The following is a 17,012-nucleotide window of genomic DNA, read 5'->3' as shown; positions in this document are numbered from 1 at the left end:
ATGTTGGGCACTGCTGTGCTTATCCCTTGAGACCGATTCCAGGCACAGAATCTTTTCCATTCGTCAGCATAAGATTTTCTACTACTAGGGTCTTCTCACCTCCAAAATGACATCCATCACAGGTTTGCTGAGGGATGCTAAGGGTGAATTTAGGTGATTACCACACTGCAAGATTCAACGTTTGGAGCTGAGGGTGCAGAGTTTGGTTGTTCTGCTGAGACAGTAAGGAAGTTGTCTGAGGCAGGTGCCACAGTGAAATGTGTGACACTGCGCAGGAGTAGGCACCAGTGTTGGCAAGGCCAGTCTGGAGCAATCAAAATCATTTTTGGTTTGTCCTGTTTGACTTTTAGTAGAACTTTGGAGAGCAGAGGCATTGGGGGAAAAGCATTGACTGATGGGTTTTTCCAGCTGAAGGACAGAGCATCCACTTTCCAGTTTTTTTTGTGACGAGTTCTTGTGCAAAAATTGTCCAACTGATAGTTGTCGGGTGAGGCAAAAAGATCTATGCCTGGGCTCCCCCATTTGCGTGTCAACATGTTGAAAATCCGTGGTTCAAGTTTCCATTTGTGTGGGTCCATGAGATTTCTGCTTAGTTCGTCTGCCAGAGTATTCAGCTTTCCTGGCAGGAATTGAGCTTGTTGTACTTGATAGCTCAAGGCCGTGTTCCACAATGCCATGGCTAGTCCGCAGAGGGGGTAGGAGTTTGTGCCCCCCTGCTTATGTATCACATAACGGTGGTGTTGTCCGTCTTTATCAGTAATTGTCCTGAAGAGGGTAGTCCTTGAAGGCTGTCAGTACATTCTGTACTGCTAGCATTTCTTTTTGAGTTATATGAAGGTGCATTTGAGTTGGGCTCCATTTGCCCTGAATGCACTTCCCTGCCAGATGAGCCCCCCATGCATAGTCTGATGCGTCTGTAGTTAGGGTTTGGGCGGCAGGGGGTGTTGTGAATGGCAGTCCCTTGTTCTGGTGGCAGGCCTCTGCCCACCATAGGAACTCTAGGCGCAGGCAAGTTATGATAGGAATCATTGTTTCCAGGCTGTGACAATGTTGACTCCATAGACTTTTTAAATACCACTGAAGTTCCCTCATATGCAGTCTTGCATATAGAATTAGAAGAATGCAGGAGGCCATGAACCCCAAGGCTTGCAGTATTTGCCTTGCAGAAAGCAGGTTTTTTGTGGCCACCTGTTTGAAGTAAGTCACCAAATGAATTTGCTTTTCTGGCGTAAGGAAAGCCATCTGGGCAGTCGGATTCAAGCTTGCACCCAGGAATGTAATTTTTTGAGAGGGTACCAGTTGTGAATTCTTTTCGTTTATAGTGTACCCTAGACAAGTTAGAACGTTTTTTACAAACACCAGATGTTTTAGAAGAATGTCCTTGTTTTCTGCCTGAATTAGACAATCGTCCAGGTATGGATATATTTGAATATTTCTTTGCCTGCAAAAATGCAATTACTGGAGCCAGGCACTTTGTAAAGACCCTGGGCGCAGTAGATAAGCCAAAGGGCAGTGCAGAGAACTAGTAATGCAAGTAGCCTGCTTTGAAGTGGAGGTATCTTCTGCAAGATTCTCTGATTGGGATATGCAGGTAAGCCTCTCTTTGCCTAGCATAGGAAGTAACTGCTGAAGAGTCAGCATCTTGAATTTTGGAATGTCCAGAAAGGTGTTTAGAGTAGATAAGTCCAGAATTGGACACCATGATTTGTCTTTTCTGGGTACCAGGAAAAGTCTGGAATAGAAACCTTGTCCCTTTTCTTCTTCAAGTACTAGTTAAATACCCCCATGTTCATGAGGTTAAGTACTTTTTTCTGGGCCTCTGCCCACTGATTTGGGGGCAGGACAGGCCATCCGCTTGAGTTGGTAATGTGTGGAAATGAAATCTGTATCCCTGGGATACTATATTTAAAACCCATTTGTCCTGGGTTATAAGTTGTCAGTTTTTTGCATGAAGAGCCAGTTTTCCCCCCAAGGGGGCGGCTAAAAGGCAAGTGCTTGGTAAGTGTAGAGGAAAAGTCATTGAGGCTGCTTACCATAGGGAGGTGTCTTGTCGTTTCCAGATTTGGAAGTGGAGGCACCCTATTGCTTAGTTCTGAAAGTCCCTTGGGACTGAAACCTGGAGTCTTTGGAATGTCTGGGTTTGACTTGAGTGGCTCTCGAAGGAACTGGAAAGAACCAGTTCTTAGTAGGCCAGTGCCTACTAAATCTTGGAGGTTGCAATTGCAAGAAATCTTTCACAGTTTGCATAGATTTAGCTTTATCCTCCATCTTTTTTAGAACTTCTTCAGCCTTATTACCAAAGAGACGGTCCTGTTGTAAAGGAGCATCCAACAATTTTGCTTTAACATGATCAGGCAGAGATTGCTCTTTGAGCCAAGCATGCCTCCTTAGCACAGACCCAGTTACAGAAGCCCTGCAAAAGGCCTTCAAAGAATCAAAACCACATTGCAAAGTATGTTTTCCAACTTGTTCAGCTGAATGCAATAAACCCTGTAAATCTTTATTTTCCACACAGTCAGAAATCACCACTTTCTGTTTAAGCAGTCCCATGATATATAGCATATGGAACTGACAGTTTAAAACCCTGATTGCCAAGGTTGCAGAAGTGCAGACCTTCTTACCCCATCTATCCAGTGTCCTGAAATCTCTATCAGAAGGTGTAGGATTTTTAGCAGTAGAAGCCTTAATGCCCTTGGGGCCCTGAGAAATGGTTTCAGGATCCGCAACAGGATTTTTGAAAAGGAATTTGTGGGAGTCAGGAACCCTGTAGTATCTGTCTGGCTTACAAGGAGATGGAGGCAGAGAATCAGGAGCCATACTAGAGTCTGAAAACACATCATCAACAATGTCTAGAACAGGAGGTATAGCCAAAGGCCTATGCTGAGGAAGAAGAAAATCCCTAAGCCTCTTTTTAGATTCAGAAAAATCCCGACTTTCCTAGTGGAAATGTTCCCTTAAGGAATGTAAAGTTTCCCCAAAAGAAAAATCCTCAGGGGGAGAAGCAGAAGGAAAGGAATCCTCTGCATCAGAGTCCTCACAAGTAGGTATAGACAAATCCTGTTCATTAGAGTCAGAAGAAATAGAATCCTGTTCAGAAGATTCATAGTCAATTTCTTGCCTAGGCCTTTTGAAGGGGGGAGGGGGGTTGGCTACCCCTGATTAGAGTAATTAAATCCTCAGCCATTCTGATCATTTGTTTTTTAGGCATAGGGGCCTGCACATGTGGCATAGGCATCTGTTTTTTTTAGACATAGTTCGAGTTTCTGGCCTTAATATTGAAGATGGTGTTGGTTTAATATACAAATCTGTAGGCCTGAATACACCACCCACCCTCAGAAGCCGATGCCTGCACAGCAGCTCTGGACCCATCCAAAGTAGAGACATCCGCGGGTTCCATAATTGAAGCATCTCGCAGCATACCGGACTCAGAATGGGTCTCAATAGAGGCCTGCAAATCAGAGGTAGCGGGTATCGGGCTGCAAAAGCGCCTCACTGAGAAATGGCGACTAGCTTAGAAGAGTCGTCGGCAGTTTTGGACCTCAACGGCCTGTCTATGTCTTTCTTTGCATTTTTTTAGGTATTCCGGTAGTCGGATTGGTAACAGACGTCATTTCTGGATAATTAAACCGTAAGTCAAAATATTTAGAAGCAAAAATGTACAGATGGATAGTGCATTGATTAAATAAAGCACAGAATAGACAGCAAAGTATGTCATGGTCAGGGCCTAGGCAAGGAATACAGTACAAATGAAAATCGTTATGAGGTATTTGCTTCCCACAAGTAATACAATTATTAACTTTTACTGACATCGGTAAGGAGCAAGAAAAAGTTTCCCCAATGGGGTACTTAGCTTTTTAGTTGAAGACTTCGGTTCTGAAACTCGAAAACGAAAACTTCAGGAGTTGGCCGACCGGCACTTGCGAACTGCTTCTGCTTTGGGCACCGTGCGGCAAGAAAGCCTGACGTAATGGCATTGGCTGCATGCTTTATACCCCTGACGACCTAACGTCAAGGAAGAAGGGACAGCAACTGATGCAGGACCCAAGACTTTGTTAATCAGGCCGACTGAGGGCAACCTGCCAGCAGATTACCCAAATGTAATGACTGCAACAGTGAAACGCAAAGAACATCTTCTCCACTAGTGTGTGTGTGTGTGTGTGTGTGTGTGTGTGTGTGTGTGTGTGTGTGTGTGTGTTGTTGGTGGGGGAGGGGGGACATATGGCAGGAAAGCCATATTTTCATTGCAAGCTGTCTGTTTCCACACTGTCACTGTAGAGTAGGCCTAGCAGCTGCATCTGTACCAGTCTTCTTCAGTTACGGGTAAGCTTTGTTCAGTATTCTGTTTTGTCTTTTACAATACTGCAGGACTGCCTGTCAGAGAAAGCATGTCAGGCTCTCCAGGCAGTGGGTTAAGTGAGGTATACTGCTGGCATAGGTGCAACACATTAAAATGTACAGTATATAAACTGTATTTGTGTTTTTTTGTTTTTCCACCAATTTTTCAATGCGCATTTCAATTTATTTTTCGCCATTTCAAGTGAACCACTTAACTGGTGATGTCCCCCATCACACTTTCTACTACTCTGTCTTTTCTTTTAGCAATCACCATTTGCAGCACTTCCAAACAGTTTGGCAGGAGAATGACATCTTTATACTGCCCACAGCTGTGAATGCCCACTTTTGTTCTTGTACACAGACACAATGCTTGTTTTTCAGCCATCTGCTATACATGTTTCTCTCTCCATACTGCTACAAGTACTTCCTGGAGACATTTCTTCATCATTACTACCATAACCTTATCTGAGCCTGATGCTTTCCATGCCTTTATTTTACTTAGTGCTGTTCTTACTTCTAGGGTGGGCCCCTCCTCTTTTACTGTAGCCTGTGTATGAAGCAGTACAGCTTCTTTGGGGTTTTCTTCATTCAGAAGCCGCTGGAAGTACTCCGTCCACCTGCTTTTGATGTCCAGTGGAATAATTAAGTAGTATGTTGCTGGCATCCCTTATGAAGGGTGCCTGATGACTATCTTATTTATATTTTCGTGTCTTGCAACCTGATACTTTTGTACCGTCTTGCTGGGTCACGTTTTGGAAGGTGGTAGTGGGCAAGTTCTGTGTTTTTTTGTTTATTTTCTAAATGTAACAAGTTGAAGATTTTAAAAAATCCTCACAGAGGCCTTTGTTGGAAATGTTGAGGGAACAAATGGCTACAACTGAGAATAAGTTTGGAGGAACGAAAGGTTGCAACCAATGATATACTTTGAGCTAAGCTATAGGATCTCAATTGCCTAGAAACACTAATGCCTTACTAGGTTTAATCTACTGTCAGACAGGAAAAGAAAAAAAAAAAAAAAAAAAAAAAAAGAGCTACTACTACTTTCGGCTGTTCCCGTTAGGGGTCACCACAGCGGATCATCTGCTTCCATTTCTTCCCATCCTCTGCATCTTGGTCTGTCACACCAACCACCTGCATGTCCTCTCTCACCACATCCATAAACCTCATCTTAGGCCTTCCTCTTTTCCTCTTACCTGGCAGCTCCATCCTTAGCATCCTTTTCCCAATATACCCAGCATTCCTCCTCAGCACATGTCCAAACCAATGCAATCTCGCCTCTGGCTTTGTCACCAAACCATCCAACCTGAGCTGACCCTCTAATATACTGATTCCTAATCCTGTCCATCCTTGCCACACCCAATGCAAATCTAACATCTTCAACTCTGCCACCTCCAGCTCTGACTCCTACCTTTGTCAATGCCATAGTCTCAAAGCCATATAACATAGCTGGTCTCACTACCCTCTTGTAGACCTTCCCTTTCACTCTTACTGGTACCAGTCTGTCACAAATCACTCCTGACATTCCACCCACTCCACCCTGCTTGTACTCTCTTCTTCACCTCTCTTCCACACTTGCCATTACTCTGAACTGTTGATCCGAAATATTTAAACTCATCCACCTTCACCAACTCTACTCCCTGCATCCTCACCATTCCTCTATCCTCCCTCTCATTTACACACACATATTCTGTCTTAGTCTTGTTGACCTTCATTCCTCTACTCTCTAGAGCATATCTCAACCTCTCCAGGGTCTCCTCAACCTGTTCCCTACTCTCACTACAGATCACAATGTTATCTGCAAACATCATAGTCCACAGGGACTCCTGTCTGATAACTTATCCATTACCATTGCAAATAAGAAAAGGCTAAGAGCTGATCTTTAATGTAATCCTACCTCCACCTTAAACGCATCCACAGTTCTCACCACTGTCACACTACCCTCGTACATATCCTGTACCACTCTTACGTACTTCCCTGCCACTCCCGACTTCCTCATACAATACCACAACTCCTCTCTAGGCACCCTGTCATATGCTTTCTCTAAGTCTACAAAGACACAATGCAACTCCTTCTGACCTTCTCTATACTTATCCATCAACACTCGAGACCAAACATCGCATCTGTAGTGCTCTTTCCTGGCATGAAACCATACTGCTGATCACTAATCATCACCTCCCTTCTTAACCTAGCTTCCACTACTCTCTTTCCCATAACTTCCTGCTGTGACTGATAAATTTTATCCCTCTGTAGTTACTACAACTCTGCACATCACCCTTATTCTTAAAAATATGTGCCAAAACACTTCTCCACTCATCAGGCATCCTCTCACTTTCCAAGATTTCATTAAACAATCTGGTTAAAAATGCCACTGCCATCTCTACTGAATACCTCCATGCTTCCACAGGTATGTCATCTAGAACAGCCTTTTCATTCTTCATCCTCTTCATAGCTGTCCTTACTTCCTCCTTGCTAACCCAGTGCAGTTCCTGATTCACTATCCCCACATCATTCAACCTTCTTTCTTTCATTCTCTTCATTCATCAGCCCATCAAAGTACTCTTTCCATCTGCTTAACACACACTCTTTGTTTGTAAATACGTTTCTCTCATTATCCTTTATCACGCTTACCTGCTGCATATTTTTCCCAGCTCGGTCCCTCTGTCTAGCCAATCAGTACAGGTCCTTTTCTCCCTCCTTAGTGTCCAACCTTTCATACAACTCTCCATACGCCTTACACTTGGCCTTCGCCACTTCTCTATTCACCATATGCCTCATTCTCCTTATACGCCTGTCTACTTTCTTCATCTCTAACAATCCCACTTCTTCACCAACCTCTTTCTCTGTCTACTCTCCTGTACTTCCTCGTTCCACCACCAGGTCTCCTTATCCTCCTTCCTCTGTCCAAATGTCACACCAAGCACCTTTCTAGCTGTCTCCCTTACCAGCTCTGCTGTAGTTACCCAGCTATTCGGTAACTCTTCACTGCCACCCAGTGCCTGTCTTAACACTTCCCTGAACTCCACCTCACAATTACCCTTTTTCAACTTCCACTATCTGATCCTTGGCATTACCCTCACACTCCTTTTCTTGATCACCAATGACATCCTACAGACGACCATCCTATTATGCCTAACTACACTTTCCCCTGCCACCACTTTATAATCTCCAATCTCCTTCAGACTGGCCCTCCTACACAGGATATAATCCACCTGTGTGCATCTTCCTCCACTCTTGTATGTCACACTATGCTCCTACCTCTTCTTAAAATAAATAATTCACCACAGCAATGTCCATCCTTTCTGCAAAATCCACTACCATCTGACCTTCTGCATTCCTCTCCTTAAAATCATACCTATCCATCACCTCCTCATCCCCTCTATTCCCTTTATCAACATGACCACTGAAATCTGCCCCAATCACCACTCTCTCACCCTTTGGTAAACTCACCACCACTTCATCCAACACACTCCAAAATTGTTCTCTCATCCATCGTACACCCAGCTTGTGGAACATATGCACTAACAACATTAATCATCACACCATCAATTTTCAGCTTCATAAACATCATTGACACTCTCTTCACCTCCAAAACACTCTTGGCATACTGTTCCTTCAGGATAAGCCTTACCCCATTTCTCCTCCCATCCACACCACAATAGAACAATATGAACCCACCTCCAATACACCTGGCCTTACTCTCCTTCCACCTGGTCTCTTGCACGCACAATATCAACATTCCTTCTCTCCATCATATCAGCTAACTCCCTATACGAGTCATACTGCCAACATTCAAGGTTCCTACCCTCACTTCCACACTCCTAACCTTGCTCCTCTCTTCCTGCCTTCTGGCATGCCTCCTCCTCCTCCTCTTCTCCTTCGCCCAACAGTAGCCCAATTTCCAGCAAAACCCTGTTGGCTAACAGTAAGGGTGGCAGTAATTGTTAACCCGGACTTCGACTGATCTGGTATGGAAATCTGTATTGTCCACATACGTCATTTGGCAAAAGTTTTACAGCGGATGCCCTTCCTGACGTAACTCTCCCCATTTATCCGGGCTTGGGACCGGCACAAAGAAATGCACTGGCTTGTGCATCGCCAGTGGCTGGGTTAAAAAGTTAACTATAAAATGGAAATCAAAATCTAAACCAACTCTAATTGAAGTAGTCAATATTATAAAGGAGATAAAGAACTGAAAGTGAGCTCTTTAAAAAAAGGGAAGGAATAAATTTCATATATATACATTAATGGAATTTGTGGGAATATGTGTAGAATTATGTTCAGGAGAAAGAGTTTAAGGGACGGCAGGAATTGAAAAATGCAAATGCTGGAGTGGATGCAAACTGTCAAAAAAAAAACCTGTGCAGTGGAAATGTAACTATGGTTTATTTTCTTTTGTACTGATGCACAACTGGGCACACTACCATTCAAAATATGAAGATTTAGCAAGTGTGTGTCTTATCTAACAAATTATTACACATTTTTTTTATACTTAAAATGCTTACAAAAGTAATAATTTCACAGATGATGGCTAGGATCACTGTCAGAACTCTGAAATATGTATACAGCAAAAAAAGAGTGGGTTCTGAGAACAGGTGCGCTTGTGTACCATGCTTGACACCATTGTTGTGTGTCAGAATATGGGCAAATGTCCTTCAGCATGAAATCTTCCACAAATTTCTAAACTGCATCTGGTAGAAAGGGTAAGCCAAACCAAAAACTGATGTTAAAGTTAAGGCATACCTCAAAGTAACAAGGTACACTGCAGGTAAAAGGAGGACTGTGGTGTTGGGGGTGCGCACTTCAACACAGACTAACATCATCTACTTGAACTGTAAGTTCTACATGGGTGGCATTAGCAGAGTTTCCAAGACTTCAGAATGCAGTGTTCTGCATAAATCTTGCACTTAGCAAGCTTGCATGTTTTAGCACACGTACATCTAACACTAAGTGTTAAAATGGGAGTATTCATTCCCAGACTCCAAGACAATCTAGGTTTCTCCAAAAAAAGACACAAAAAGTAATCCAATTAAGCATACCCCACCCCTTTATTTTTAGTAAAAATTAAGTAAAGGATGTCATTTTTCATTTAGTTTCTTACCTCTTTTGGAGTTTTGTGAGCTGCACAAAGAAATATCCATTGTTCTGTAGCAGTCATCTGGGTACATGTGTCAGGATGGCATTCGCACTGTTACAAACATTCAAAATGCAGTAAAAAGGTTAGCTTTATAAACAGCTCAGACTTAAGCAGGCATCCAACACTACTGAATTTTTCATTTCAAGACAGCATCTATTTCTAGTCAAAGCAGCTACACCAATGAAGATGTGCAAGGGCAAAATCAGTCCAGTTGAAGTATTAAACAGAAAGCAACAGGTTATTTACAGGCTGCTTAAATTTCCATTAGGAAATATTTATTGCATTTTCTGGTACCAAATGACAGTTAAACATGTAATCCTCAAACGCATACAATTTGTTACTGTAATTTTTGATTGCACTACTCGTACTGGAACTGATATTAAGATTTAAACCTAGCTCTTCAGCTGTAATTACTGTACAACAATTTTTTTTACTGCAACCTAAGTTACACTGGCGCTTTCTCCCCTTAAGGTGCAATGAAAACAGACCGGTACTGCCATACACCTTCCCATTCAACAAATACAACAGATAAATAACTCGATAAAAACAGACTGCTTGCTGAGGAAAACAATCCTACCTTAAGAGTTTCAATGTAGTTTAGTCTCATGACCATCCATGCTTTGGCAATACTTTTAATCCTGAGGTTGTACCACCTTTCTCTAGGACAGCTGTTCCTGCATAAACATTAGGAAACCCATCCAATCATCCAAGTTCTGTCAGGATGATAATGCATCACACACGTCTTAACTTGCAGGGTCAATCTATTCAAGAGACAGGGAGGCCTACTCTCTCCACTTTGTTTTACTTACTTGCTGATGAGGAATTACAACCCTGTCCCTGATTCTGATGTATGCTAAGCTACTCAATTTGCAGGAATAAAGGATTTTAATTCATTAAATCCAAGTGCCACCTCAAGGTGCATCTGCAGTTATCTCCCACTGACACCTCTAGGAGTCAAATATTGCTTGTTCATATTTGCATCAATAATTCCAAAACCATGCTATGTACAAGGTTTTAAGAGATTTCATCTTAAATCTTACACAATGACAAACTTGACTGTATTAGTATTTGACCTCGTTTAGTGCAGATAAAGAGATATTAACTGTAGTTTTTATTATATTAATTTATATAGATATAATTTTCACATTTTTCTATCTCAAAACCAAGTAACACAAACAGAACTCCTTAGCCTCATATGAAAGCTCTCAGCTAGATGAATAAAATGTTGCTGACTGCATGTCTGTAACTTGAGTGTTTGAGATATTGTAAGTAGTTTATAAAATATTACAAACATAAAAGTTATTGCGTTTACTATGACTTATAAAAGTTGATTTAAGACCTAGAATCTAAAGAATAATACAACTATAAAAAATAGTCTGCGCTGAAGAGTTTGCCATTTATACTTCTTTCATAACCCTTATGGTTCCAGAGATATGAACATTTGTTTGAAATATAAGGACAATTTGATTCCTGTCAAAAGGCTTAAGCTCCGCCCATTGGAAGTTGCAGTGCAAACTTCCTGAGCTCCACTGGAGTGAATGAGTTATTAAAGTACAGTTGTGTAAAATCTTACCATAGTGACAGATGTTCTTCTCTTCACTGCTGCAGTATTCTTAGCATGGGGGATTCCCCGCCAAGAGCAGCCCAACATCCGGCCAGTGTACCATAGCCTTTAATTACCTTAAGGTATGCCCTATGTCGCACGAATGCTCCTCGCGTACATAGGGCATAAAAGCAATGTCTGGAAGTACCATCCTTAGAACTGAATGTCCCAACAGGGATGCAAATCCAATGAAAATGGGGTTAACAATACATCCAAAAAAAAAAAGAAGTAGTAAGTAGTAAGGAGGGAGGGACTGAATACTGCAACAGTGAAGAGGAGGACATCTATCGTTATGGTAAGATTTTACACTATACTATGTCCCTCTATTTTACTGCTGCAGCATTCTTAACCTGAGGAAGAGTGCCAAAGCTCAGGAAGAAACCTGGGAGGAGGAAGAACCAGTAGAGGTCTCTAATAAAGCCACTAAGAATGACACTAGCAAAACCGGCTCTAGCTCTGGATATTCCATCCAAGTTGCATTGTTTGGTAAAGGTATGCACAGAAGTCCAGGTAGCTACCTCAAGAATGGAGATAACTGTCTAAACCCATGACAAAAAAACTCCAGAAGAAGCCACAGCCCTAGTAGGATGAGCCTTAACAGAAAAAGGAAGGGTCTTACCATGAAAACACAAAATGAAACTGTTTTAGAAATCCAAGAAGAAGTTGTATGCATGGAAAAGTACAGTTTTGTACCTACCATAAATGTAGATGTTAGAGTGTATTCACTGCTGCAGTCATTACACTTGGGTTATCCTGCCGTCAGGCGGTCCCAGAGTCAGCCAGGAGTTCCAAAGTCTCGGTCCGGCTTCGGTTGCTGTCGCTTCTTCCCTGACGTCAGTGCGCCAGGGGTATACAAGATGCAGCCGACGCCATTTTCTTCAGTTTTTCTTGCCCCAGATATCAAGTGCCCCCAAATAGGTAGGCAATACATATTGCTAATAAAACATACAATAAAGTTAAAACCAACACCTTCAGCTACCAGCAAATACACCACACAGGTAGTACAAGGTTGAAAGGTATAGATAAGTCCCAGCTAAGAAAGAGGGGATGGCGGAAGGGTAACCTGGACTGCAGCAGTGAATACACTCAAACATCTACATTTATGGTAGGTACAAAACTGTACTATGTTCATCGTGTTTCACTGCTGCAGTCATTACACTTGGGTTGAATCCCAAAGCTGAGGTAGGGTGGCTGGTTCTATAGAGGATTTGGGGTGGCTATGAGGCCCTGCAGCACTGCAGTGGCAAAGCCAGCTCTGGATCTAGAATAAAGAGGCAAGTGATAATGCTTGGTAAAGGTGTGCACTGAACTCCAAGTTGCAGCTTCCAAGATATCTTTGGTAGGTACTCCTCTAAGGTATGCAGTTGAAGTGGCTGTTCCCCTGGTGTAATGTGGCCTAATGTTACTAGGTACAGTTTTCCCATGCTGTGTGTAGCAGAAACGGATACAGTGTCCTATCCACTTTGAAATGGTCTGCTTTGAAATGGCCATTCCCTGTGATCATGCAGCATATGCTACAAACAATTGCTCAGTTTTTTCTGAAAGCTTTTGTTTTGTCCAAGTAGAAACATAACTGTCTGTGTATGTCCAATGAATGCAGAGGTCTCTCCCCTTTATTCTGGGGATTTGGATAAAAAGTTGGCAAGTGAATAGTTTGGTTAAAAGCCACACTGGATACCACCTTTGGCATAAATGAAGGGTATGTTCTTAAAGAAACCCTGTCTTGGTGAAAAATGATGATAGGCTCCACTGCCATTAGTGCCTGTAACTCTGAGACTCTTCGTGCTGACATTATTGCCAGAAGCAGAGCAGTTTTCCGTGACGCATATTTTAATTCTGCTGAATTGGCTGGTTCAAAAGGAGGTAAAGTTAGTTAGTTTTTTCCAAGACAAAGTTGAGGTCCCAAGTTGGTGTTGGTGCTCTCCGGGGTGGTCTTATGTTTTTAGCCCCTCTGAGGTACTGTTTTAGCAATGGATGAGAGAAAATAGGAGGATCTGTGTTGTAATGAGCCGAGATGGCAGAGGCATGGATCTTAATGGATGAAAAGGATAGTCCTTTGTCCAGCATCTCAGTTAAGTATTGTAATATCTGAGGAATATTTGGGACAAGAGGGTCAAAGCTTTGAGCCTGGTTCCAGGCACAGAATCTCTTCCACTTTTCTGAATAAGATTTCCTGGTGCTAGGCCTCCTGGCCTCCAAAATGACATCCATAACAGCATTAGAGAGAGGTGTTGTCTGCTTGACTAAGGAATCTGCCATGCAGCCAGGTTTAAGGTTTTGAGCTGACTGTGCAGGATCGGATTGTTTTGTTGAGTCAGAAGATGCGGAGTTTGAGTTAAAATCCATGGTGGGCCTTGAGCTAAGTTCTTTAAGATTGGGTACCAGTGCTGGCGTGGCCAGTCTGGGGCAATCAGGATCATTTGTGGTTTTTCTTGTCTGGCTTTTAAGAGTACCTTTGAAAGGAGAGACAGTGGTGGGAAGGCATAAACTTTTAGGCTTTTCCAGCCGAACGAAAGAGCATCCACTTTCCATGCTTGTGTGTGGTAAGTCCTTGTGCAGAATTTCTGCAGTTGGCAATTCATTGGGGAGGCAAAAAGATCTATGTCTGGACACACCCATTTTTGCGTTATCATGCTGAATACTTGTGGATTTCATTTCCACTCGTGAGGATCCATGATGTTTCTGCTTAAGTCATCTGCCAGAGTATTTTTCTTTCCTGGCAGGAATTGTGCTTGCAGATCAACTTGATAGGTTAGAGCTGTGTTCCACAAGGTCATGGCTTGTCTGCATAGGGGATAAGAATGAGTGCCCCCTTGCTTATTTATGTACCACATAACTGTGGTGTTGTCTGTCTTTAATAATAGTTGTCCTGGATGCAGAAGGTCCTTGAAAGCTGTTAGGGCATTTTGTACAGCTAGCAGCTCTTTTTGATTGATGTGAAGATGCATTTGGTCTACGGCCCACTTGCCCTGAATACATTTTCCTGCCATGTGTGCTCCCCAGGCGTAATCCGAAGCATCTGTTGTTAGTGTCTGCCTGGCTGTGGGTAGAGTGAAAGGATGTCCCTTGTTGAGGTGACATGCCTGTGCCCACCATCAAAACTCCTGTTGTAGGCAGGGAATTAGTGGTATTACTGCTTCCAAACTGTGACAGTGTTGAGTCCAAACACTTTTTAGGTACCATTGTAATTTCCTCATATGCAGTCTGGCATATGGTAGTAGTAGCATGCAGGATGCCATGAATCCCTAGGCCTGCAGAATTTTTCTTGCAGGGAGTTGGGTTTTTGTTGCCATCAATTGAAAGTACTGAGTCAGTTGTCCTTGCTTGTCTAGCGTGAGATAAGCCATCTGGGCCGTTGTATTTAAGCTGGCACCCAGGAATATTATCTCTTGTGAGGGAACGAGTTTTGACTTCTTTTCATTTAGTGTGTACCCCAGGCAAATTAGCAACCTTTTTACAATTGCCAGATGCTTTAGAAGAATGTCCTTGTTCTCTGTTTGTATAAGGCAGTCGTCCAAGTGTGGATATATTTGAATTCCTTTTTGTCTGCAAAATGCAATTACTGGTGCCAGGCACTTTGTGAAGGCCCTGGGCGCAGTAGATAAGCCAAAGGGCAGTGTAGAGAATTGGTAATGCATTGAACCAGCTATGAATCTGAGGTATCTTCTGCAACTTTGTCTGATAGGGACATGCAGGTATGCCTCTTTGCGGTCCAAAGTAACAAGCCAAGCCTTCTTGCCCAGCATGGGAAGAAGCTGCTGTAGTGTCAACATTTCGAATTTCAGAACATCCAGGTAAGTATTTAGAGTAGAAAGGTCTAGTATGGGTCTCCAGGTTTTGCCCTTTCTGGGTAACAGGAAAAGAGTAAAATCCTTGTCCTTGTTCCTGTTGTGGCACTTTTTCAATAGCTCTCATGTCCATGACGGCTGTAATTTGTTTTTGTGCCTCTGCCCATTGATTTTGTGGCAGGTCTGACATTCCTTTTAGCCTTGGTAGAGTGTGAAAGTGGAACCTGTAACCTTGAGACACAATATTCAGAACCCATTTGTCTTGGGTGATTATATGCCAATTTTGTGAAAAAAGTGCTAGTTTTCCCCCTAAGGGAGCTGCCAAAAGGTAAGTGCTTGGCATTTGAAGGGGGAAGTCATTGGGACTGTTTCCTATAAGGTTGTGACTTGTCTTCACCTCCTTTTGTGGTTGAAGCACCCCACTGTCGTGGTCTGTAACAGCCTTGGGGCTGAGATCTGCCTCTTGGGCGTCTGTATCTGCCTTTTTGTGGTCTGTCTGACACTGGAAAGGACCAATTCTTTGAAGGCCAATTTCTGCTAAATTGAGGTGGCTGTACCTGTAAGAAATCCTTCACTGTTTGCATAGATTTTGCCTTATCCTCCATTTTCTTTAATACCTCTTCTGCCTTAACACCAAATAAAATATCCTGCTGTAAAGGAGCATCCAATAATTTTGCCTCAACATGATCAGGTAAACCTTGTTCTTTCAACCAAGCATGCCTTCGAATCACAGATCCTGTAACTGCTGCTCTACAAGAAGCCTCTAATGAATCAAAACCACATTGCAGAGTATGTTTTCCCACTTGTTCAGTTGCATGCAATAAATCCTGCATTTCCTTACAGTCAGGATGTTCTGAACTTGTAAGCATTTTCTGTTTTAACAGAGACATTAAATATTGTTGGTATTTAAGCATGTGAAACTGGCAATTTAAAGCTCTCACTGCTAAAGTTGCAGAAGTGTAAACTTTCTTCCCCATCTGTCTAATGCTCTACAATCCCTGTCAGAGGGAACTGGATTTTTTAACTGTGGAAGCCTTTACCCCTTTGGGACCCTGGGAAATAGTTTATGGGTCAGCAACAGGGTTTTCATAAAGAAATTTGTGAGAGTCAAGGACTCTGTAGTACCTGCCTGGCTTGACTGGAGCAGGGGGCAAAGAATCAGGATTTAAACTGGATTCAGAGAACACATCATCCACAATATCTAACACTGGCGGAATAGCAAGGGGCCTGTGCTGAGGCAATAAAAGAAAGTCTCTGAGCCTTTTCTTGGATTCGGAGTAATCCGGGCCCTCCCAATGGAAATGCTCCCTCATGGTATGTAAAGTTTCCCCAAAAGAGTAATCCTCAGGAGGAGAGGCTGAAGGAATTGATTCTTCAGCATCAGAGTCCTCATAGGGGAGTAAAGAGCATCCCTGGTCTGAAGAGGAATCAGAAGAAATGGAAACCTGGTCAGAGGAATCACAGACTGTATCCTGTCTAGGCCTTTTATCAGGAGGGGGACGGGAACCCCTGATCAGAGTAATTAAGTCTTCGGCCATTTTGAGCATCTGTTTTTTAGGCATGGAGGCATGTTCAGGTGAATGCTTTACTTGTTTTATGTCTTTAATGGAGTTTTAGACTTGGCTGTAGTTTTGATGGTAAGCTGTGAAGGTCTGAAAACACCGTCAGAAGCCGATGCCTGCTCAGCGGCTTTGGACCCATCTGAGGGATTAGTTTCCGTAGGCCCAACACCTTGAGTTTCCAGAGGCCTAGACATGTCCACGTGGGAGTCAGAGGCGGCCTGTGGCTCTGAGGTAGCAAGTGTCAGGGGCTGCGAAAGCGCCACACTAAGAACCGGCGACTGGCCTAGAAGAGGCTTCATTGTCAGTTTTGGGCCTCAGATGCCTGTCCTTATCGTTGTGTTTTTTGTGTATTCCGGTCGTCGGTTGTTCCAACGGCATGGCATAATTAAACCTTCGGCCAAAGTAATGGCGAGCAAAGTCAAACCGACGTTTAATAGTGTGCTTGTTAAATCTAGCACAAAACCGACTAGCGACGTCATGGTCTGGGCCTAGGCATGGAATACAGGAAGAATGAAAATCCTTATGAGGTATTTGCTTCCCACAAGAAATGCAATTATTAACTTTTACTGACATCGGTCTGAGGCAAGAAA

General features: G+C 42.9%; 1 protein-coding gene across 2 annotated transcripts in view; it reads right to left on the bottom strand.

Annotated features, from left to right (window-relative positions):
• The window catches only part of LOC122793025 (MOB-like protein phocein), a 565,681-nt gene that overhangs the window by 207,557 nt on the left and 341,112 nt on the right, over positions 1-17,012 (bottom strand). For both annotated transcript variants that reach the window (XM_044060679.1, XM_044060677.1), the window contains one exon: positions 9,434-9,520. In XM_044060679.1, coding sequence (XP_043916614.1) covers positions 9,434-9,520 — 87 coding nt within the window. The remainder of the gene's footprint in view (positions 1-9,433; positions 9,521-17,012) is intronic.

The sequence above is a fragment of the Protopterus annectens genome, chromosome 2.part0 (assembly GCF_019279795.1).
Source record: "Protopterus annectens isolate FY-2018-M chromosome 2.part0, PAN1.0, whole genome shotgun sequence".
Classification (NCBI taxonomy): Eukaryota; Metazoa; Chordata; order Ceratodontiformes; family Protopteridae; genus Protopterus; species Protopterus annectens.
The sequence above is the reverse complement of the archived record's forward strand: the minus strand, read 5'-3'. Positions and strand labels throughout refer to the sequence as shown.